The sequence below is a fragment of the Dermacentor variabilis genome, chromosome 9 (genome assembly GCF_050947875.1).
Source record: "Dermacentor variabilis isolate Ectoservices chromosome 9, ASM5094787v1, whole genome shotgun sequence".
NCBI classification, from domain to species: Eukaryota; Metazoa; Arthropoda; class Arachnida; order Ixodida; family Ixodidae; genus Dermacentor; species Dermacentor variabilis.
Genome location: NC_134576.1, coordinates 38278878 through 38304145, shown reverse-complemented (window position 1 = coordinate 38304145; position 25268 = coordinate 38278878). Strand labels below are relative to the sequence as shown.

At 42.9% G+C, this 25268-nt stretch overlaps 1 protein-coding gene across 3 annotated transcripts in view; it reads left to right on the top strand.

The window, feature by feature from the left end:
* Prp18 (pre-mRNA processing factor 18) overlaps positions 1–25268 on the top strand; it is a 51743-nt gene that overhangs the window by 1591 nt on the left and 24884 nt on the right. For all 3 annotated transcript variants that reach the window (XM_075704164.1, XM_075704163.1, XM_075704162.1), the window contains exons 2-9: positions 3411–3515; positions 6254–6328; positions 11722–11856; positions 13438–13566; positions 17439–17510; positions 21275–21487; positions 23215–23332; positions 24660–24697. In XM_075704164.1, coding sequence (XP_075560279.1) covers positions 3411–3515; positions 6254–6328; positions 11722–11856; positions 13438–13566; positions 17439–17510; positions 21275–21487; positions 23215–23332; positions 24660–24697 — 885 coding nt within the window. The remainder of the gene's footprint in view (positions 1–3410; positions 3516–6253; positions 6329–11721; positions 11857–13437; positions 13567–17438; positions 17511–21274; positions 21488–23214; positions 23333–24659; positions 24698–25268) is intronic.

Genomic DNA, 25268 nt, shown 5'->3' with positions numbered 1-25268 from the left:
ATGGCCCTCATTCCCCAGCAGCTACACAGCACCTGACCAAGGCCTATTGTCAAACCTATAACACGGCAGAGGGTGCTAAGAATCTCTGAACCCGGACAGGCAACCACTGGAAACCGACCCTGGCAACCTTTAACACCTGAACTCTGTCGAGTGAGACTAGCTTAGCAGGACTCTTCGAGGAATTATCAGACATTGTTTGGGATATCATTGGCCTTAGTGAGATTAGAAGAACTGGTGAGGCTTATACAGCGCTGACTAACGATCATATCCTCTGCTATAGAGGTTTCCCAAATAAGAAGCAATACGGGATAGGATTCCTAATCCATAAGGACATAGCAGACAACAGTGATGAATTCTACAGCATTAATGATAGGGTAGCAGTAGTTGTAATCAAACTTAATAAGATGTATGGATTAAAGGTAGTACAAGCCTACGCTCCAACATCCAGTCACGATGATGATGAAGTAGATCAGTTTTATGAAGATGTTGAATTAGCGATGAGAAAATTGCAAACTCAGTATACCGTAGTTATGGGCGACTTCAATGCAAAAGTAGGGAAAAGCAGGCTGATGTACAAGCAATTGCCAACTATGGTGTCGATTCTAGGAATGCTAGAGGAGAGATGGTGGTAGAATTTGCAGAAAGGAATAAGCTGCAAATAATGAACACCTTCTTCAGGAAGCGTTGGAACAAAATGGGAACCTGGAAAAGCCCTAATGGTGAAACAAGAAATGAAATTAATTTCATACTTTCTGTTGATCTCAACATAGTGCAGGATATAGAAGTAATAGGTATGGTAAAGCGCAGTGATCATAGATTAGTGAGGGCTAACATTCACCTCAATTTGAAGAGACAAAGAGTAAAATTGGTCAAGAAGAAACAGGTCAACTTAGAGATGGTAACGGTAAAAGCAGACAAATTGAGGCTGGTACTTGCAAACAAATATGTAGCCTTAGAACAGAGCGATGAAGATGACATAGAAGTAATGAATGAAACTGTAACTAGGCTGGCTTCAGAGGTGGCAATTGAAGTGGGAGGCAAGGCACCAAGGCAACCAGTAGGCAAGCTCTCTTAAGTAACAAAGATCCTAATAAAGAAATGACAAAGAATGAAAGTGTCCAACTCAAGAGATAAGATAGAATTTGCAGAACTGTCAAAACTGATCAACAAGGTGAAAATAAGGAATATGCTAAATTATGAAGTGAGAAAGACTGAAGAAGCCGTAAAAGATAGACGCAGCCTGAAATCAGTGAGAAGGAAACTTGGCATAGGACAAACCAAGATGCATGCACTGAAAGATAAGCAGGGTAATATTATCAGCAATTTCGAAGGTATAGTAACAGCAGCGGAAGAATTCTATACTGACCTGCACAGTACCCGGAGGAGTCGGGATGCCTCCATTCGAAATAGTAATGAACAGGATACAGAAATGCCTCCTATAACTAGCGATGAGGTCAGAAGGACCTTGCAAGACATGAAACAGGGAAGAGCGGCAGGAGAAAATGGAAGAACAGTCGATTTAATCAAAGATGGAGGAGACATAATGCTTGTAAAACTGGCAGCTCTCTATACGAAATGTCTATTGACTACGAGGGTCCCAGAAAACTGGAAGAATGGAAACATTATACTAATGCACAAGTAAGGAGACATTAAAGAATTAAAAAATTATAGGCCCACTAGCTTACCCCCAGCATCATATAAAATATTCACCAAGATAGTTTACAAAAGGGTAAGAGCAACATTGGACTTTAGCCAACTAATAGAACAGACTGGCTTCAGGAAGAGATAGTCTACAATGGATCACATCTATGTCATTAATCAGATAATCAAGAAATCCGCAGAGTACAATCAGCCTCTCTATATGGCTTTCATAGATTAGGAAAAGGCATTTGATTCAGTAGAGATACCAGCAGTCATAGAAGCATTACATAATCAAGGAGCACAGACCGCTTACGTAAATATCTTGGAAAATATCTACAGAGGTTCCACAACTGCCTTAATTCTGCACAAGAAAAGTATGAAGATACCTATAAAGAAAGGGGTCAGACAAAGAGACAATCTCTCCTATGCTATTCACTGCATGCTTGGAAGAGGTATTCAAGCTATTTAACTGGGGAAGGATTAGGAGTAAGGATCGACGGCGAATATCTCAGCAACCTTCCATTTGTCGATGACATTGTTCTATTCAGCAATACTGCAGACAAGTTACAACAAATGATCGAGGACCTTAACAGAGAGAGTACAAGAGTGGGGTTGACGATTAATATGCAGAAGACAAAGATAATGATGAATAGCCGGGCAAGGGAACATCAGTTCAGGATTGCCAGTCAGCCTGGAAGTGCAGTAGAGGACAGCAGAAGACTAGGTGAGGCGATGAAATTAGGAAATTCGCGGGCGCTAGTTGGAATCGGTTGGCGCAGGACAGGGGTAATTGGAGATTGCAGGGAGAGGCCTTTGTCCTGCAGTGGACATAAAATAGGCTGATTATTATTATTATTATTATTATTATTATTATTATTATTATTATTATTATTATTATTATTATTATTATTATTATTATTACTCGTCTTTTCTTGCCATAATAAGTACGACGACATCATATTTACAAACTGTGGCACTTTGTCAACAGGTGTTTTGTAATCATTTCAGAAGTAATACTGAATAACTGCAGCAAGGAGGTGAGAGCGCTCATGTATTCATAGAACATCAAGGAAATTGCATTTTTCTTTTAATTCAACTCATTTCCATTTAATTGATTGCAGCTGATTTATCTGTTGTCAGAATTACTTCTCAGGTATCAAATTCTATGTTCATATTTCTCATGACTGAACTTGAAATGCAATGTTGTTATTTGTCTTAGATGATAGATAATATAAATAATAATTACGCTGTGTTATGCCAGATCTGGTGTCATTGACATTGTTTTGTGTCATGACACAGTGTAAAATTTGCTGACATCACATTGGGGTGAGCATACGTGTGATGATGTTACTCAAAGGGCACTGCGTGCATTGCTTATGGCTGTGTTCATGTGTGGCCTTCGCAGCTCACACGGACTGAGCGACCCAGTGTACCCTTAAGTCAGTCACGATGCTTGCACCTATTCAACGCTGAAATCAAAACTTGTTTGTAGTAAACTATTTATGGCTGTCTGGCACTTGCCTGCACTTTTTCTCAGGCACGGGTGGTTTGCAGGCTCATTTATCTGACAAGAAAAGGAGAGATGGCAAGTTGTAAATGTTGTGTTGGTATTTTAAGTGTACAATGGGTGCTCTAAAGAGGTTGCTTAGGTTGTACCATACTTAGTCATGCCATTCTGCTAAGTCTCACTTCCTGTTATAAAGCTACCAGCTCGTTCAGTTGGCTTCACTTGACAGCTGTCATAAGCAGGTGCCCCTTTGCTTTGACAGGGACCCCAGAGGAAGTTCTTCAAGCGGGAAGAGCTGATCAAGCAGACGACTGAGGAGTATGAGCAACGACGCCGAGCCAAGCATCAGGACGAAGATGACGATGAGGTGAACGCACCTCTGTGGGACAATCTTGCTACCCAAACTCACCCTATATCACTCCACCTGGCCCCCTCCTTTGCACTTTATGGGGAGCATTGAATGGCTGGGCATTTGGACCTGCCCAAACAATCACTGTACCTACTGGTTCTTGCTTTTCATGTGTAGCCATACGAGTTCTCTGAAATAATTGAGCTAAACAAGAGAGTGGTGGCACTTGTCAACATTAATATATTTAGAAACTCACAAATCAGAGTTACCAGACCACTCCAAACCACAGATCACCAGATTGGCCATCATAGTAGCCCAACAGTAGCCAAAAGCCAACATTCTAGGTTGCCCAAAAGTAGCCAAAAATTAGTGTTGTTTTGTGACGTTATTCCAAGCATATTGAACTAATTTTCCGCAAGGAAACTTACATGTGAGCTTTTTTCATGTAAAAAAGAAGGCCCAAGATTTACCCAGAGGCTTGCGCCAGATCGAGTGGACAAATCCCTCAAAAGGCACTAAATGAAATTATCGGTTCCGGCATAGGTATATTTGTTAAGTCAAAGTCACTTGCCTCAAAGTTTTATTTTGGCTGTGTGGCTGGTACCAAGTCTGGAAGAGACATTTGAAATACATTCGCACATATGTGGCCACAAGATATCATGTTTCACTCTGTCTCTCTATGCCTTACACTCTCAGCACTAGTTCGAAGAGTGCATCATTGCTGCCTCGTTTTCAAATTTATGATGAGGTAAATGCAGACTTTATGATAAATGCAGTCTCTTATTTTTCTCAAAGCCAAGAAGAAAAAAAGATCACTCATAAAAAGAACACAAAAATGGGGTCACTCAATAAACGCGTTGAGCAATGGTATGCTTTCGGCACATTTATGGCTGATGACAATTTCACAAAACAATGCAACACAATACATGAAACGATACAGCAGATTACAATACAGAATGCAATACAAGAGATGGTTTCTGCACCTCAGGAGTAGGAATGGCAATCAACTAGCAACCACAATACTTTACTAAATTGATCAGCAAAGCAAGGTACTGAGTGAGTGACAGCCCCACTGATGATTCGCTGCATTTTTGCTGCCGCTGGATTTGATATGTGAGGAACAACTTCAAATTATCATCCGGAATTATGATATGCTAACGTGATGATCCGGCATCCACCTCCTCATCAGTGTAGCTTATTAAGTAGTTCTGTGGGAGATGACTTGTGAGGAGTTGGGGGGGTTAGTTCTTAAAAAGGAATCTAGCCGAAAAATAGCCGCATAGCCCCAAAAAAATTTTTAAGCCAACTCAGGTGAGCTATTAACAGCCCAATTTGGTAACCATGACCTAAATACAAATGTTGTTTACTCTTTCTTTTCATCGCATAAACGTTACTTTTTTTTTTTAGTTCTGACATCAGTTAAAAGACTGAGTGAATTGCGCATGGTTTGTTTGATACAGTGATCGGTATTGCTTATGTAGACTACTTAAATGTGCTGTACTGTAATGTGGAGAGAAAAGCAGGTTGACGAAGACGATGACACTCCCTCCGACGAGCAACAGCATTTCAACGGCTATCTTCACAATCGATCACCTCTGCCAGCCTTCATCTGCAAATAAACACACAATCATCTATAACAGTACCTTTCTGTGAACACATCTGAGAAAAGGAGGATCAGCTTATCTAGTTTGGGCGGTTTCACAGAAACCTGGTGCCTCTCTGCACATAGTGACGTTGCCAGATGTTATCCATTTGTCTTCTGATTTACATTAACATTTGCATTCGTCTGCGCTTATTGGACTATTTATATGTTTATGCAAAACTTGCCATTGCACTAGCTGCTGCTTTGATACCATGATAGATCCGATGCAAAAATTACATGCAGTCAACGAATATACAGACCATAACAAGTGCCTCGTTTGTGTCTGTTTGACCATTGCATGTACTTAATGTTCGATCCTGGTCTAGCATGGCTGTATGTTCTGGTTAGGGCAATATTCCACCAAATTACTGTTAGTTTTGCTGCTTTCTAACTTCAGTTCTTTGTCCAGCTGTATATTTTTCGTTTGCTTGTTTTTTCCCTGCCTTGAGTGATTCTTTTCTAGTGTAACCAGTACTGTTTACAGGTCAAAATCTCTCCATTTCTCTGTGCTGCTTGTGAGGCTTGTCTTGTAATTTTCGTGCTTGAAAAAGCCTTAAAAAGCCGCCTCTGTTCAACAGAATAAAGGTTTTGGTGATTTGGTGGCCGATGACATTGAACTGAACACATGACTGGCGACTTAATGGTACCCTTGTAAAGGAAAACGTACAACCATTGCATTGTACCAGTACTAACATATGGTCTGGAAACTTGGAGGCCAGCAAAGAAGCTTGAAAAAAAGTATTGTGCAATGAGGGATGGAATGAGAAATGTTAGGCATAACATTGACAGGAAGAAAGTAATGTGGATTAGACAGTAAACACACGGGTGGCTGGCGGTCTGTTAAAGTTGCAGAATAGGTGTCAAGGGAAAGGAAGCACTGTCAAGGACGGCAGAGAACTAGGTGGTGTGATGAAATTGGGAAATTTGCAGGCCTAGGTTATTGCCAGCTGGCGCAAGACAAGGGTATTGGAGATCTCTGGGAGAGGCTTTGGTCTTGCAGTGGACATAAAGATAGGCTGATGGTGAATGTTGAAACATGGCAACGCAGACGCAGCTAATGTTATTTCAAGATTACCACTTCTGTGCTCATCCCTGCCTTCCCGTGCCATTGCAGTCATCATTGTCGCTGTCAGTGGCCAGCCTCCTCAAGAAGAAGCAGGAGGACGAACGTGTGCTGCCAAGGAAAGAGGTGTGTCCTGTGCAGACTTTCACTGCTCGTTGGTTGATTTCATTGCATAATAAACTTCGGCACAAGCAGGGCAGGACAAGGTGCTTGTCCTGTCTCCTTATTGTGCCAGGCCTGTTCGGACTAAAGTTTATTATGAATGCACACCAACTGCACCATCAGCATCTTGCTGTCTTCATTGCACTTTCAGTAATATTTTTTTTTATGTGTGTGTTAGCTATAGATTCCAGTAATACACTTTTCTTTTGTAATTTTGTGTAGCTGCTGCATATTTAGGATTTTTAGACAATAGTACTAATGGGAGGTCCCCTTTACAGTCTGTTAACTCTGAAGCCTCTCTCTGTATGTGGAATCCATATTTTTTGACCTTATTAAGTGCAATGATATGAAACTTAAACTTCTAATGCATTATCAGCGAAGCCCATTAAGCAAGATAAGGCCAAATTTACTTAGCGTCTTCTTTTTCCATAGTCACTGTTTCATCTTCTGTACTGGTTGCTGCAAGCATGTGCCAGCAAGCTAAGCGCATCTCTGTGTATTCCTGCAGTAATGATTAGTTGTGGTTGCTCTCGCAACTTGATTCCTAGTTTCAAATTTTTGGTTCATAAGTTGTTTTATTTGCTTCACTCTTTTGCATAAATATGAAGCACCTTGGAAAATTTAACAAGGGTCCAGTGATAACGGCACTGAATAATCATGTTTCTTGGAAATTTCTAACTTATGCTGTGCTTGTGTTTACGCACTTATTTTACTGCATTACATACTTTATAATGTAGGATAGCAGAATGCTTCCAAGAAAGCTTGTATGTACCAGTGACATTGCCAGTGAGGGCAAAGCTAAAATTACAGTTTCGTGTAATGTGCAGCTCAATGACAGTGACTTGACTAGAAAAAAAAAATCCGGGAAACGAGGCATATGTTTTGTGTGGAAAGCTTGCTTAAAAATAATTACCTCTTGAGAAATTTCATTGCATGCTCTTGCCAAATTAAAGCCAAAAATTTGCCAGTGAGCGATGCTTGTGCTTAAGGGTGTTTTCCTCTGATGCAATTTGGATTGACTAGGCTGGCATTATATAGAGTCAGAAGGCTGTAGATAGGTTAAATTAGCTTTTGTCATCGTGGATAAGCTACTTTAGACTTTAGTCTTCGGTAGCCAATGGCAAAACATCAACGAAAGGCTGCGCGACAACACCTGTCCACTAGTGTACAATCCACTCGGGAACAGGGTCTTGGCAGATTTTAGAAATGTCCACTGAGCAGCATTCGAGGCCAACGGTGTAAAAGTACTGTTGCACAGTAGGACAGTCAACAGATCTTATCCACCACCACTGTGCACATGTTAATCCATGTCAAGCTACAGTGATGCAGAACGCAGGACATCAGGGAGAGTGCATATTTGTGCAAGGGATTGCAGCTGCCAGGTGGCCTGCCAAATTGGTCGCTCTGTCAAGGCAGCCGAGGAAACTCACTTTCTCTTGAGACAGCTCTGCTTCTCTCTGTCTTTCACTCCTTCGATACAAGCAGAGAAAAGACTGAAAAAAATGGAAAAATGGAAAAATGTGATAAGTGTCCAGCACACCCGCTGCTGGCATCGGCTGAAACTAAATAAAAAAATATGTAGCACAGTATCATTGCAGAGGCTGAATGATTGCAGTAAAAAAATGCAATGAAGAAAAGCCAGAGCGTGATTTCCGAGCACATTTAGCTGGACATGCAGTGGAAATTAATGAAAATAACAAGGTATCATGACTTCATAGTATATTCTGTCAGTGGCTGCTTAACAGCTTGAACTTGAAAGCTTGTTTTATAGTTTTTGTCACTGGATTTCTTGGTGCCACTTTTAATGCAGTCCGACAAGCTGCTCTGCCACAGAGAATGCCTGCACAGAATCTGCCATCTGTTTGTCTCATGTCTGTTTCAGCAGTGTCGTAGCCTAATTTGACAATGCATTGTGGCTTGCGCAGCTCCACTGTAAGCATGGTGGGAAAGAAAATGGCGCAACCTATTACTCGAATAGAGACAAAGTAGATGCACACGAGCGCTAACTTAATCAGCGCTGGTGCATGTCTGCTCTGTCTCAGTCCATGTAGAAAGTTTTGCTGTTCTTCTTTCTCCACCATGTATTGATGCCAACTCACCCAAATGTCAGCTCTCATGAACCACCATGAGCAGTCGTGTCTCACTTGTAAAGTGAATGATGGCATTGTCTCTATAGCACACAACAGTGTGATATGCATACTAATTGCATCACTTGCATCATTATCTTTCTTCTTTTCATTTATCTCCAACAAGAACTGAAATTTAGGCAAGTTTGTGAGAATTCATACTTAAAGCGCGAAAGACAAGGACACAAGAAGTAAGATCAGACAGGATGAGCACAAGACATAAACTACACTTAAATCTCGTTATATTGAAACGGCTTATAACGAAATAATGGATATAACGAAAGAATTGTAATTCCCCTTGAAAAGTCCCCATAGAAACCCATGTGTTTAAAATTTCGTTTTAACAAAAAAAGATTAATTGAACAATGGATATAACGAAAAATCTTCATTCAAAATAGCACCTAACAAGCTGCTTTGTACACAACATATAGATTTCTTAAATTGCACGACACATTGCGGCCCTCCGATACGGCAGTTCAAATCTCCCGTGGCGGCCCCTCATCATCCGGCAACGCTCCAAGCCAAGCCAAGCTGGCCAAGCAGCCAAGCCACTCCGTTCGTTGCATGCAGTGTGCACTGCCAGCCGAGTGCCGCGCGCCTTTGTTTGCATTGTTTTGTACGCTGTCCATCAGTGCTTTTCCCGCTGTGTCGCCAGTTTCACGACAGAGAAATGAATGGCAGCAGCAGCAGCAGCTTGAAGCTACAACGGAAAGTTATCGCCTTGGATCAGAAGGCAGCCGTAATTAGGGCTGTTGCACCAGGCACAAAGAAAACAAAAGTGGCCCAGGACTTTGGCATCACGCCGAGTACCCTTTCTACAATCCTCAGCAGCAAAGAAATCATTGCTAGCGCTGGCGCACGTGGCGTGAAAGGTAGCCGGAAGAAGCTGCGGTCTCCTGCATTTGAAGCCATGGAAGAGACACTGTTCAAGTGGTTTTTGAATACAAGGGCTGCTAATTTGCTTGTGATTGGGGCACTGCTCCAGAGAAAAGCGAGAGACTTTGCTTGCATCATGGGCTGCGACAGCTCCGTTGCAAGCGATGGCTGGCTGCAGCGTTTTAAGGAGTGCTGCAATATCGTTGGCAGGGTCATCACTGATGAGTCCCAGGCCGTCTAAAGTTAAACCGCAATGGTGTGGCTGAAAGCTAACGTTGGTCCTCTCCTTGAAAAGTATGAGGAGAAGGATGCGTTCAACGCTGACGAAACAGCTCTCTTCTATCAAATGTTACCACAGAAGACCCTGTCATTAGTTGGTGAGCTCTGTCTCAGTGGGAAACATAGTAAGGTCCGCGTCACTGTGCTCCTTTGTACGAATATGGATGGATCGGAGAAGATGCCACCTTTGGTGATACGAAACAGCGCGCCGCCACGATGCTTTAAAGGAAAGAGGCGACTTCGACTGCAGTACTTATCAAACAGAAAAGCCTGGATGACAAGGGAAGCTTTTGCGGGATGGCTGCTTGACTGAGACGAGAAGTTGAAGAGGCAGAATCGCAAGATATGCCTTTTCTTGGACAACTGTGCTGCCCAACACACCACAGCTGCGCTGACGAACATTGAACTTCAGTTCTTGCCCTCGAACTGCATGGCAGTGATACAGCCCCTAGATCAAGGCGTGATGATGTCATTTAAGGCTGGATACCGGAAGCGGGTGATAGACCGGCTTGTGTTAAACATGCAGTTTAATCGCAACACGAAAGTCGATTTGTATATGGCAGTCAAGATGCTTAATGCAGCATGGATGGATGTAACAGCCAGCACCATCGCCAACTGCTTTCGATATGCATCATTTGCTGCCAACGAAAGCAACCCTGACACCGACGACTCAATGGACTGAATAGCCTTACCCAGTGGTGCCACTGCATCAGACAAAGCTTTAGCGTCATGGAGGGTGCTCCACGATGCCGGTGTCGTGTGTGAAGGTGAAACCTTCTGTGACTACGTGAGTGTGGATGCGGATGTTGAGGCAACGGAGGAGCTAACAGACGACTTCGTGCTTGCTGCCTGGGAGCACAAAGGAAGCAACGATGAAGGTGCCGCAGTGGACAACGACACTCCACCCTGTGCTTACGACGTACCGACATCGTTTCAGGCGCTGGACGTGGTGGACCTGCTACGCTGCTACTTTGGTGGCCACAAAGACGGTGCAGATGGGCTTGAGATAGCTGCTGCTGCCGAAAAGGCCGTCCTTCGGTTAAAGAAGGCACAGCAGTGGAGCATAACCTATTATTTTGCACCGTCAACATGAAAGGTTCGCGCCATCGACCTGGAGGGAAATAAAATAAGTTCTTATGTGTTTGATTCCAGTTCCTCCCTGTGTGCGATATCGGTAAGGACGATTAGCACTTGCCGCAGACACAGCCACTTGGCCGCAACGAGAACTGATACCTCAACGATGGCTTACCTGTAGTAAGTGCACACTCGTATCCAATAAATTAGTCTCAAATTATTAGTCAGTGGCTATAACGAACTAACTCTTATAACGAAGAAAATTTAGCGCCCTTTCGACTTCATTATAACGAGATTTAAGTGTATTTATCTCTTTCTTTCTTCCTTTATCTCCAAGTGAGTGTTTATGTGGGAGCTGTCCTAAGTATCTTTTCACATACCGACCCTGTAAGAGTGAGAAAGAGAAACTTTAATGATACAAAATCACACCGGGACCGTCCTCGTCGGAAGGCCTCGGTCAAAAAGCCAATGAGCCGTAGCCGCACGCCACACTCTCCTGACCAGACAATGCTTGTGCCTGGAGTCAACGCTGGAAAGCAAAGTTTCCCACTGTTGTGCGGTCAGCCCTGTAAACATACTTCGTTGTTGACATCACCTGAGCTGCTTCCTGTAGGTCATTATTGTTGCAAGCAAAATGCTTCCATCCATGTCATGTGCGTGCGTGTCCTTCAGTAAACTTTTTCTGAGTTACTATGCAGTACATGTATGTGTTGCTTTGTCCAGGAACAGAGAAGGGCACATGTCACTCCAAACTGAGCTCCTCCTGCCAAGTTTCTTATAGTCTTTTGTGACATTTGTTTTCGTTTGCATGCAAATCTATGCAGAACCTTTACCTACAATGTTGTCCTGTGTTACACTCTGTACAACAGTGGCAACTGTAAAGATGTTCCACATATGCTGCATAATCATTCTTGCAGATTATTTTTTAGAATGTCCTTATTGCCTTTTGTCATGCCTATGCATACTCTACTGTGTAGTAATGCACGGTGCGTGTCAATGCAGGTGATCAGGCGCCTTCGGGACCGTTCTGAGCCAATACTGCTTTTCGGTGAAACAGAGACAGAAGCCTTCCATCGACTGCGACGTCTGGAGATTCTGGAGCCTGAGGTGGACAGGGGCCTCCGCAATGACTTTCAGGTAAGTTGATAGAGCTCTGTAGGCCTCACTGTTATTGAATAGACACCCCTTTGTGCTGATTGAATCACAGTTTTTACACCTCCTTGAAACCTTGATACCCATTAGTCCATAAAAAGAGAAACAAAAGGTTTAGTTACAATAAATAAAAGGCAACCTCTGTGGTGCTTCTGGTGAGGTGCCTTGATTAAGTTGATTGTTCTGCTCTTCAGTAGATGTAACAACAGGTTTTCGTAGATGGCTTTTCCATGTGCAAAAGTCCCTCTTGGAAAGATCCAGTCCTTTATTGCAACGACTGAGCTCTGGATGCCCAGCAAGGCAAATGTTTCACATTGCGGACAGGCCTGGACACATCCATAGCAGGTTGTGTGCTGTGGCTGGCTCACGCATGAAACAGTTGTAGCATTCTTCACATGATTTGTGAAAGAAGGTACCGGTTACTTGCCTATCAAACATGTTACATCTCCTCATTGCTCTCCCTGTTTGCTCCATGGTAGCAGTTTTAGAAGGGTTAAAACCACGCATTTCTGCTTCTAATAGTTCCATGTGCACACGACGCTTTGTCTTGCACAAATACGTCGAATGCATTGCGAGATTGCATGCACCACCATCTTTGCCTCGGTTGCTGTTTCCTTCGCATGTTCAGCCAGCGCTGATCAATGTTTACAATGCACCGGTGAATTGTGGAAATGTCATGGTACATTTCCTCCTCTGTATTTATGACACAATGCCTGTGCTGTAGTTTAGCCAAGCCTGCATTTCCTTGCCTTCTCCAGTGATGTCATGTAACAGTAGTCCCAAGGCTGCACTGATATCAAGACCAGCACATTGATTTATGCCACAGGCAGACCTTCCCACTGCTACTATAAAATTTTCATCTCATATTACTCAATTTTATATCTTGCAGCATCAAGAGGCAACCATAAATGAAATTGACAACATGGCATAGTTGTTCATGAATTGTTTTGAAGTATTTAGAGTTCACTGTCATGGCAATGCAGGCAAGAGGTGCTATGAGTAAGCACTTCATATCAAAAGAGGCGCTCTCAAAATCCACCGATATGTCCATCTATCCAAGTGCTTTGTTTCATTTTAGGTGTGCGTCTGAGCACGCCAATGGCTCACTCAACAGGTCACTTTCAAGCGCTCTATAGTGCTCTTTCGGTGCATATCAGGTGCTCGGAACACATTCGCCTGGTTCGTTAAGAGTGGTGCACTTTATCTCAAAGCACTCAGAGGCACCGTCACCTTCAAGCTTGGAGCGGAACCGAGATTTGACAAAATCCCCATCACGAGGCTCCTCCAATTGCTATGGCTTAACGTTTCACCTAGGCTTGCTTTCTCTGCTTCCAATGTCGAGAGGCCTCCGCAACACTGCAAACTAATTCGAAGCGTGGTGGAAACTCGTCAAATGTACCATAACTATTAGTGAAGCGGATGGTGAGCATGCTCAGTTGAAACAGCCTGTTGATATGCATGTCACCAACGCTGTGATGATGCTTTTCTCAGGCGCTACTCTGATGTCCCTCGTCACGCACTACTGTCTTCTTCTCACTTCTCTCCACTTCACCGAAATCTGCACAGGAGGCAATGGAAAAAGTGGACCAAATCTACCTGGACGAGATCCTTAAGTCACAGGGCAAAACCGAAGACGGAAAGTCGGTGCATGACGTCAAGGTTGAGAATGATGGAACCACCTTGGAAGACATCCAGGTACGCACTAGGCTTTGTTGTGCACAAGTGTTTCCTACGGATGTTCTCAAGTCAGAAGCACGTTTCTAGAATGTTGTTGCTGTGATACCAGCCGAGAAAGCCAAGAATCGTTCGTACATATCCCATATCTTTACAAATATAATATGACCACAAATATTACACAAAGGAAGACATGACAACTAAGAGGGAGAAAAAGAAATTATTAAGGCAAAAGCTTTAGACGAATCACGGGACGAAAAATCCATGTCCGGCGTTATGGCACCAAAATTCACAGGGAGTTGAACCCACAACCTTTCGTGTTAATTCAGGCGAATTTAGTTGTCAGGCCCACGCCCTTTGATGGGAGTCAAACCCATTACATTTGGTGTTAATTAGGGTGAATTAAACCGTCAATTTCTTTATAAGAAAGTGTGAAGCCAAGGTGGAGAAACCTCAGCACGACCTGTGGTGTTAATTAAGGCAAAGTTAATTAAGGCACGGGTAACTAAGATAGAGTTAATTAAGGCACTAAAACCTACAACCTTTGGTGGAAGTAATTAACTGTGCCTTAATTCATTTCGCCTTAATTAACACCAAAGTTAGTGGGTTCGACTTTAGACCTACACGATGTCAATTGGAATCCAACTTGGAGATATGGGAAAGCCAGTCATCGGCCAATAATTTTAACATGCTTGATTATTTGGACAGCTCTGTGGCACTGTCACTGGCTCCATAGACTTCATGTATAAAGACGACCGAAATTTTGGACACCTTACTGTGCATCGTGCAATAATTTGGACTCCAACTGAATGGCTATGTGCTAATTTGGCCACCGAGTCAAGCAGAAATAGAGATAATTTTGTTTTGATGCTTTGCCACAATGGTTGTTGGCCATGCCGCCAGCACCTCCTCGAAACCAAAACTAGTGAAGCCTAGTCGTTCTAGTAGTCACCGACCGTGCCCACACTACAGGACAAGCCATGCCACTACATTGTAAAGGCAGCATTGCAAATTATGCAATTTGTCGTGCAAGTTCCATTCCGCTCTTATCATCCACTGTTCATGGCAGGCTGATCCTGCTGATAATGTGGGTGTAGCATCGCTCTGACCACTGACAAAGTGCAAAAAGCGTAAAAAGAATAGCATACAAGGCATCGCTAAAACATCTCAGCCACAGACTGTCTAGGCCAAAGTCAAATGTGTGTGCACGTAACAATGCGTTGACAAACTTGGGCCGTATTCTCAGACAATGACTTTCGCAATATTTCATGTGACAAGCACTGGACGCGTTGACGGGCAGCATTTCCATGCTGTGATAAGATAGCGTACTCAGCACTGTAGAAAGAATACCATCGCTTGAAGATGCCGATGCATCTTGCACTAGTCATGCTACAGACAGCTTGCTTGTTGCTGTTCCAGGAATGCTGTCGCTCGTAGATGCTGATGCATACTGAGCTAGTCATGTGAAATTGAAGGTATCCCGGAAAGTGATTTGCAAATGTGGCACTTTTTTTTTTACCCCTTGTGGAATGAAGTCACATATTTTTGGGCAAGTCTGGCATTTCTGACTCTTGATTATTTGAACGTTTTAGCAGTTCTCAGGGAGTCAGAATTATCGGTCGACAATTGTATGCAGCCGCACACTCGAAAATAAAGTTCAGTTGATGGCACAGCGATGTCTTTGTCTGTCTCCCTTAGTCCCTTGTTATTCAGTTCAGCTATTCAAGTTCATCTTAGTTTCACAGCAACCTTTAATAGCCTTAACAGCCCTCTAATATCACTATGATGCCAGTTTCAAGGCCCTGAAAACCCTTAAATTTCTCCATGTGCCTAAAGTTTTCCTGAATTTCACTTTCAGCTAAGCTTAGTGGGCTTTGTTTGGAGACTTAGCCACAACGTCGATTGCACTACAGCAAATGGCAGGTGAAAGATGGTTCTCATCTGGAAAAATAGCTTATGCACCACCCTGTCTGATAATAATGCCTAACCACGTTGGCGATAAAGACAACCTCAAGCGTGCAAACAGGCTCAAGGGAAGACTAACTCTGAACCTAACCCTAGACTAAGCGCTTACTCAACCTGCTCTTGGAAAGCCACACCAGTTCTCGTAAATAAGGACACCTCTGTCCACTCCTGTGCACAGTGAGCCACAGCAACACTGTTTTATTCAGATAATCCTGGTGCATTTTTTTTTTTTAATAATTAGAACTTTGCGGACACACCCCATAGTTGTGACTGCTGCCTGCGCATGTATTGTAGTAGTGTCAAAGCCCATGCAGCAGTTACTCTCTGCTACAGTAGGTCCCTTTTGCGCATGTATTGTAGTAGTGTCAAAGCCCATGCAGCAGTTACTCTCTGCTACAGTAGGTCCCTTTTAAAAGCAAACTTGGTTGAGCTGAGTCATAAAAATTTTGGAGACTTTAGTTTTCTGCGGGGATGCCTATGGGTGCAGTCGTTTGTGATAAACTTGTGATGACGTGTAGAAACATTCAAGGCCTAAATTTGAATTCATTGTTTTCTGCACACACAAAAAGCCTGCAAATGCCGATCGGACTCGTAGCTTTAGACTAGTTCAAGTCTGAAATTAGAAGTGTGACAAAGGCAAGTATGCACAGCATATGAAACAAGCTAATAGTACCGGACCCTGCGTGTTCTTGTCAAAGGGAATGTACAGTCTGTTTTAAAGCAAAGCTCTGTAAGTGAACTTTCCCCGACTTTTTTTTTTACCATAACTTCTGGGTGCTGCTGCTGTCTTGCCGAATAGTAGCTCATACACAGCACAGTACTCATGTAACAAATAAGCTTATATGTAGCCCCAGGTGTGCTACCCTTACAGATGAAAGATAAAGTTGTCATAGTACAAAGCTACAAAGGAAATTCATGTGGGTTTCCTTTCAGGACCATTTTCCCTTTCATGAACCTTCCCTCACCTTGCAGGCTTCCACAGAATTGGTTTACTCTTATAGATGTGTCGTTCGCCAGCTCTGTTTCATATGAAATTACATGGTGAAACAACAAACGCTGTCTAAATATCTTCAGCGCAACAAATATAAATTTTCAAGCACGTAATTCTTTTATTTCCAGACCTGTCTTGGTGCAGCCGACTTTCGTTAATTCGACCCTGATGGGACCAACAAAATTGATCGAACTATCCGTCAGGTCGATTTAAACAAGATGCAGAAAAAGATCTCAAATGTGCACTGCTGATTTGGCAGTAAATGCCCGATTCTAACGCGCATGTGCTTTCTGTGAGTCCAAAGTGGAATACTAACGTAGAGATAGCGTTAAAGCACCTAAACAAAGTAGATATCTATAGCACACCCATGTTTTTAGCAAGAAAAATTACTATGGGTATTTTATGTGTTACACAGTGGTGGTCGGTTTCTTAGTCACCTTCACCCTAATACAGCACTGTAATGCGGCAAAGCATGCGAACGTTGAGAATGCGGTTCTCGGCCCAATTTCCGTTGAAAAAAGAAAGACGCACGTTAGAGTCGGATAAATACTGTAATCAGACATTTTGAGCTACCATTATTGCTTGAAAATCTTCCGAGGGTAGGCTGAAAATAGGCCGGTCCAACAGATTACATGTACTCTGTACCCTAAGCTCTGCCAAGGCAGACACTGCCAGTAGAGGGTTCACTATTGGGGTCACCATAGGGGTTATGCACATGCATGCTGACTGGTCAAGTTCGAATTATCCGACGAAAGACAGTTTTATGATCGAAGTAACGAAAGTTTGTGCCTGTAGAAATGCATGGGCACCAGCTGGGACCTTCGGTATAGGTTGAATTAACTGGAGTCTAATTAAGGGAAGTCTACATTAGTAAGGCTATTTTCGCGTGAATGCATTTTATTGTAATGCTCTCAACATATTGCTCTGTCCCTTGCAGAACATAGCACAGGAACTCGGCGAGCGCAGAAACAAGGGAAAAGATGCGGAGATGATTCTTACTGCCCTCAGGGTGAGCGTGCAGCATCTTTTTTTCCCTTACATCTTCCATTGTTCCCTGAGATCCTTGAGTAACGTAAGAGTACTAAAAAGTGCTGCTGCCCTTTTTGGTACCCTTATTTTTATCCAGTGTAAACTGAATTTTCTTTGTGCCCCATGTCTTTCTGTACCATCTTTCACCTGCCATCGTGGCTTAGTGGCTGTGGTGGTGTTTTCTTGCTGAGCACAAGGTCACTGGCTCAGTTTCTGGCTGTGGCAGCTCTATTCCAATCCAGCCAAAACCAATTGCGTACCATACTTTCGATACGCATTACAGAACCCCAGCTGATAAAAATTGCTCCATAACCCTCCACTACGACGTCCCTCATAACCTATTGCGCAGCTTCGTGATGTTAAACTGTCATCTATCCCTCTTCTTTTGTGATGTTCACGCTTTCTTTATATGTAAAGTGTCCACCAACTGGGTTTCAGAAAGTACTGGCCAGAAGGCACTATAGCAGTTTGATTGTGCAACTAAAATTTGCCAACACCACTCAATAGGGAGGCCACAGAAATGGCACATTATTTTGAATGATAACTAGGCTTGTGCAAATATTCAAAATTTCGAATATTATCGACTATTATATTTTTAATATTCGTATTTGATTTGAATACAAGGTATTTGTAAATTTTTGGATATTTGATTAGATAAAATTATTCGAAACGAATCGAATACATTGCTGGCAGTATGGGAGAGAACATGGTTCTGAGCATTTATTTCTATCTAATCTAAGTAAGTGTGCCTGATTTTGTGCTGAATTTTGCAATAATTTCATGCTGCTGGCAAAATTTGGCCTGTAAAACACGCTTAGCCATTGGATGTCTAAACCGTGCAGGAAAGCCAGCCTCTCAGTAGCAAGAGGTATGGATTTGCAAACAGCGAGGGTTCACTCATTTGCAGGTTTCACCCGCAATTCTGAGCATATTGCTTGATGGCAAATGCGATGAGTGACGACTGGTACAGGGTCAAATGCCTCGGAGTACACGGGAAAATGATGTGGTATAATAAGGCACAGGTTGGTGAGAACAGACAACCAGCAGAAATTATTCAATTTTCCAAAGCTAACATCAGCCGGATACACAATCGTTTAGTTTAGTGTTTTTTTACCAATGACAATGTAATTGCACTGTTCCAACATGTTAAAATAAACCAACTTGCTAATAAATCCATGTGCATGTCATTATTCAAAATTCACTTCAACATTGGATGCTAAGCATTCGTATTCGATTCATGTTCAAAAATTTTTACATTCACACACCCCTAGCAATAGCAAATGCACACCTGATCAACACTTTATCCCGATGCATCCAGCCAAGCTCTGTCCACGTTCTAGAAGGCTGAAGCCTAGTCATGTCGCAAGCTGGACACGTGTCATTATGAGCAGCAAATTTTCCATTGTGAAATCACAGCATGCGCTACAGAAAACTGTTGGCTCCTCTAGGCAGTGTGTTATGGCACTGCTGTTGATGCTGGTGAGGTAGTGATGATGCTGGTGAGAGATGCTGGTGACCCATAGGTCACTGTTGTTCCTGAAGAAAATTGTGCATTCCATTGTAGTATATAAAGACCTGTCCAGGTCATTTGGAAGTTTCACCATGTGGAAAGGACTCATGCAGGCAAAAAGTTTGTGCAACTACCCTTTCTTTGTTTATCTTTTGCAACAAGACACTCTGAATGCCAGTGAGCCCGAAATCCACAAAAACTGAATGGAAACCTTTACAAGCCGCGTCGTGAAAAGAAACCCAAGTTCATCTAAATGAGCATGAGCCATGAGTCCGCGTGTGCTTATTGGGAAATGATGCCGCATCAAAGAGCACTTGATTTCGACACACTGCTGTACAACTTTTGTGCTGAATTTTGTAATAATTTCATGCTGCTGGCAAAATTTGCCCTGTAAAACACGCTTAGCTATTGGATGTCTAAATCGTGCAGGAAAGCCAGCCTCTCAGTAGCAAGAGGCACGGGTTTGCAAACAGCGAGGATGGACTCATTTGCAGGTTCCGCCCGCAATTTGAGCATATTGCTCAGAATTGCTCACAGTGTACACTGTACACTGTGAGAACACTGTCAGAACACTGTCAGAACATCTGTTTCCCAACTAGCACAGATTCAAATACACCTAACCTGTCATGGACTGCCTGGATATACCAGTAGACCCATTTTCTAACTTGCAAGCCCACTTTGCCACTTCATGCATTTTCACAGCTAACGAAGGCACCAGTCATTATTCAAATGAAGTGCAAACAGTGCCACTTGGATGCTCCACAAAGCTTTGTCACAGAAGCATTTATAACTTCCAACTCAAAACACACAATCTGTATGCATGTGCACTGATTGAAAGGTTTCTTATGCCGCCTGTTAGCTTGGCAAACTGCCTTGCATGTTATCTAGCACCCTGTGGATGTTGGCACCTAGGGTTCCCCCTCTCTTTCACTCCCTCCTCCCTGCCTTCCCTCCCTTACTCGCTGTCAGCATACTGAGCCAGCTGCTCCTGATAAACTCCACCAGTTCTTTTCAACACATGTTACAACATTATCACTGAGGTCAACAATTTGGATGTAAAATTACAAATCTGGAATAATTTTAAGAGGAAGCTTTAGCTCCGGCCCAACGCCGACGCAGCCTATTCAAATGCGTGTAAAAAGCAAAACGCTTTTCTGAGATAACCGCTGGACTGATTTTAACGAAATTTGCTGCATTTGATAGAGAAAGTTAAATTCTAGTGACTGTTGGAAGCAGAATTTCGATTTAGTGCCTGAATTTTATTGAAGTAATTTTCAAAAATTCAAAAGTGCGAAAAAAATAGAAGCACAAAGTTTACAAATTAGTAGCTCTCCATCAAGAACAGATATCGAGGTTCCATAAACAGCATCCATTAGACCATTCAAAGTGTACAAATTCAATATGTCAATTTATAAGTTACATGAATTTGTTATATTGGATGCAAAGGTTTTGCAAAAGCTGTATTTACATGACACAAAATTCTTTTAGATTCATATGTAACATATCAATTTTGTCCGCTTTAGATGTACTGTGAGATGCAATTAACAGAATTAGGATATGTTTCATTGCTGAGTTACAGAGTTGTACTCTTCATAGTTTCATTTTCCGAAAATTTGCTATTTTTGCCAAATTTTAGTGAAATATTAACGACCTAGATCAAAAATTCAGAACCAGTCACTAGATTTTAAGTTTTCTTTTAAATGCAACAAACCTCGTCAAATTTGGTGCAGTGGTTGCCAAGAAAAGCGAATTCTCCTTTTACATGTATTTAGATTGGAGCACCTTAGCTAAAGCTTCCTCTTAAGTGATGAAGTTTTTGTCATGTATGGTGTTACATATGTGATATAAAGAAGACAGTCCCTTAGTTGGTAACTGTGCCCGGACCTTCTGTGCATAATCTAACATGATTGTTTTGCTACGAAATTTCTCTTGTGCTATAATAACTATAATAATTCTGTAATAGTGTAAATAATTCAGAAAAGGCCCATGATTCCTGCAACAAGTTTTTATTTCTTTCTTTTACTGCTCTGACAGTAGTAAAAATGTTCACCAATGCAGTCAATGGGGGCTGGTTGGTGCACATTCATAATTTGAATGTACGCGTCTCAAAATCTTTTTCACGTAATTAATGGTTCGAAACTATAATGATCACATACAAGTTTCATTGACTTCCTACACTTCGGCAAGTGGAGTAGTCGCTAAAAGCAGTAAATTCCTTTCTCTGTCGTTGGCAGTTTATCCTGCAAATGTGGGGCGAGCGGCTGAATGCTCGGCCCGAGCCCGAGAAGATGTCGATGCGGGGCAAGCTGGCATCGGCAACGTACGGCCAGACGCAGTCATACCTGCGACCGCTGTTCAAGCGTCTCCGCAAGAGCACCATCCCAGAGGATATCCTAGAGCACCTGGTCCGGATTGTTAAAAACATGCTACTCAAGGAGTATGTCAAGGTGTGTGTACTACTTCTTCCCACATGCTCGTTCTATTGCCAGCTCTTGGGAGAAACCATCTTGGTGACTACAGTCAGTTCTTGTTATGGTGCTATGGTAAGCAATGTTTTAGCTCTACGCTTATCTTTGCCATCCGCTGTGCCAAGTTAAAGGGACCTTGGGCCTCTTCAAGCCATTTTCTGGCTTTTAGTCCACGGCCCCCAACATCTGTATTCTTGGGATTTAGATGTCGGAATGAAGTGGTTTTGATTTTAATTTGAACACCCAACACAAGAATATCATCATTATGTTGTTATCATTATAAGCATAACTGCTGATACAGTAGAACCTCGTCCATATGTTTCTGGGAAAAAAAAAAAGCTTACTAACCAGGAAAACATACTATTGAAAGTCACTGAAAATTTGGGCAGACTCAACTGTAGTTAATATCTACGTAATGTGAAACGTTGCACAAATTGTTGCAGCACGAGACGTCGACGCGAAGATGCTTATCTCAGTGGGGGGCCCCTATAGTTTTCCACTGCTGGCTACCCACGAGCTGCCAGAGCGCCTTCGTTTTTCTCGGGTTGCTTCGCTCACTGTGCGTTCATTTTACTTGGGCTGGACGGTTCTGGCTACCCATGGGCTGCCAGAACCAGCCAAGACTATTTTGGTCTGGCGACGCCTGGAACGTGTGGGCGTCTGGAAGCTCTCTGGCTAGCAGACGACAAAACGTGGCGTTGAGCGCTGGCTGCCATCTTTGTCGGGAATCGACGGATTGCAACGTGGGCACTTGAGGACTTTAACCTCGCTCAGCCAGCTAGCTACAGTCACCTTCGGATTGCATTACTTCTGGCATTATCTTTCTAAGGTTCTAACACACCACTCCACCTTGTGAGGCGGTACCATACAAGCGGCGGCAAACTATTTGAAGCTTTCTTTTGTGTGTGTGTCCCATGAAGGCTTCTTCCCGGCCATGAATAGCATGTTGCGTTCTTGATCATGTGTGCATGCTATCTCCATCTTGTTCCGTGTAAGTTGTAGACGCTTATTCCCCATACATTGCGATGCCTTTTTGGACAAAATGGAGCTGGATAGGCCATGTGATGCACAGGGCAGGTAACTGCTGGTGTGTTAGAGCTACATAATGGGAAGGGAAGCACAGTCGAGAGCGGCAGGAAAATATGGGGGGGACAAAATGAGGAAACTTTGAGCTACAAGTTGGAATCGGATAGCGCAAGACAGCGGTGATTGGATATCACTAGGAGGGACCTTTGTCCTGCAGCATACATAAATTAGTATAAAGATGCCAAATATGTGACAGTGGGTTGGGATGCAGAAGTACAAGCGGGAAGTGTATAGAGTTATCTACAACTTAATCCTGCAGCACCTTCATTCATTTTGTCAGTCTCCAATTAAAAGAGTTGTGCAAGCTTTTGTCGCTTCATCCTGCCACCTTATCCTGCAAGCACAAATGAAATAAGCATCATGCTTTCTGAATGGTAGTGTCTTCCTTTGCAAGTTTACTTCTGCAATTTATTTAGCACATATAGAGGATCAAACGCATGAAATGACAAGGCACGTTGCACTTGTGTCACTTGATGAATTTTGTCCTCCATTTGTGCGTAGAGACCTGCCAGTATGGATTACAGCCACCACCTCGCCCAAATAAGTACCCTATTCGTTGCAGAGTAGCTGTGGATGCTGCAGCAGTAATTGTTCCCTCTTTTTTTTTACTTGACTCACAGGCCAATGACGCATACCTGCAGATGGCCATTGGCAATGCCCCCTGGCCCATTGGTGTCACCATGGTGGGCATTCACGCCCGAACAGGTCGCGAGAAGATCTTCGCACAGAACATTGCCCGTATCCTTCACTTTACAGTGCTGTCACGTACACAGTATGACGGAGAAGACAAAGAGGTAGAGATCACCTGTCACCTAGCATGCACCGTTAGTGCAATGAGGCACATTATGCGGTACCAACACGCCCATCATGTCAGGCCAACCTTTTAATCTCCGCAGTTTGTCTTGTGCAGTGCAAAGAGCCTTAGCTGGAAATACTCACTTTTGGAAATATATATATGACTAATTCCTGGTGTTCAAGTATTCAAATGCAGCATTCAAGTGGCTTTTTTTTTTTTGTTGTCTGTGCAGCTCAGCTCGGAGTACAGATGTGTATTTAAATAAAAGCGTAAAGGCCCTCCTGGTGTACAAATTGCAGAGTAGCCCTCATTTCCGGGCTTGCTCACAAAGTGGGTGACCAGGCAATGTCATGCTAGCATTAATTACACATCTTGTCTATCGTCAGGGACAGGTCAAGAATGCAGTGGCAAATGCCTCTCCGAGGGACCGTGTGCAGTTGGCTGCAAAAGTGCACGACTGATGTCAACTTCTAGTCTCTTAGAGGCACAGCAATATTGATTTAATGGATTACTGTGTAGGCTGCAAAACCTACTACAGATTCAAACTTTGGATTCGAGGCCTTGTGCCTAGGTTTTGTAGGAGTTCAGCTTTGTTGCAAATTGCAAATTCTGTGTCCAATAAATTTATGTGACCGACTGCCGGAAATGCTGTGCCACCATCATCAAACACGATTATCAACATCAGCAGTATACTTTAGAAGCATTGCTAGTGTGTCCATTTGATTTCTGCAGTCCATACAAACTGTTCACTCACTTTGACAATCATCATTGGTGGTTTCTGCTTTCATTTCACCGCACTTCCTGCATAATCATGGCATGGCTTTCTTATGGAGCCCAGAAACGTGAGCTGTATCACAAACGTAAATTCTGTATAGTATCTGCTAACCATTTCTTTGGATTCTACAGCCGGGAACATGGTGGCTTACTTAGGCAGATGTGATGCTAGCTGTATAAAGCAAACTTTAAGCTTCCCATTTAAGCTTCCTTGAGGAAACTCAAGCCAAACCTACCAGGATTTGTCAAAGTAAAAAACAATTTGCCAGCCATCCAGCATCACAGACATAAGGTGATACAACAATTGTTGATTGCGAAGTTTATTTGGCTTTATATTCATCGCATTCTGATCAGGAAGAAATCAAGAGCTTCTCACATAATGATTAGAAAGTTGGTTCCATGGCGCTTGAAATTTTCAGTTGTGCCAGTTATAGGGATGATGTGGGTATATTTTGACCTATTAGAAAATGTATGCTTCCCTAACCAGCACCTCAGATGTCTTGAATGATGAAACTCAACGCAAGTTTATTCAAGTAAGTATTGCACATGTTGTTGGGGAAGTCTGCTCATAGACTCAGCAAAATTTTTAACTGCATGAGGAAGCTGGGACGCGAACAGAAACAGACGCGCACATAAGGCGCAGAAACTGCACGTTGTGTGTGTTTCTGTCCATGGCCAGCCTTCCCTGTGCAGTTTAATATTTTGCTGAAGTATTGCGCCATGCTGAATTCATATGATGGTTGTTTCTTAATGCAATGCCCAAGTTTAACTAAAGTTCACATCTTACATCTATGATCTTTACTGTATGAAGCATGTAGCAACAAGTACTAGTCGTGCAATGTACAGTGCTTAGCGGCTGAAACGAGATACCCGGAGCATGTGGCTGCCTGCATATTTTGAACCATTGGTGGTCGCTGGGGACACCAAGCTCACGCATTTTTGTATCGCATGAAAGTCGCTGCGATGCACTACGACTGCATTCAGCCCCTCGGTGATAACCCACCAGTGGCATAAAAAGCACCGGCTGCCATGTGGTCCGAGTATGAACTTTCAATTGCTAAGCACTGTACGTTGTTGCATCTCGCAATTTGTGCATCAGTGCAT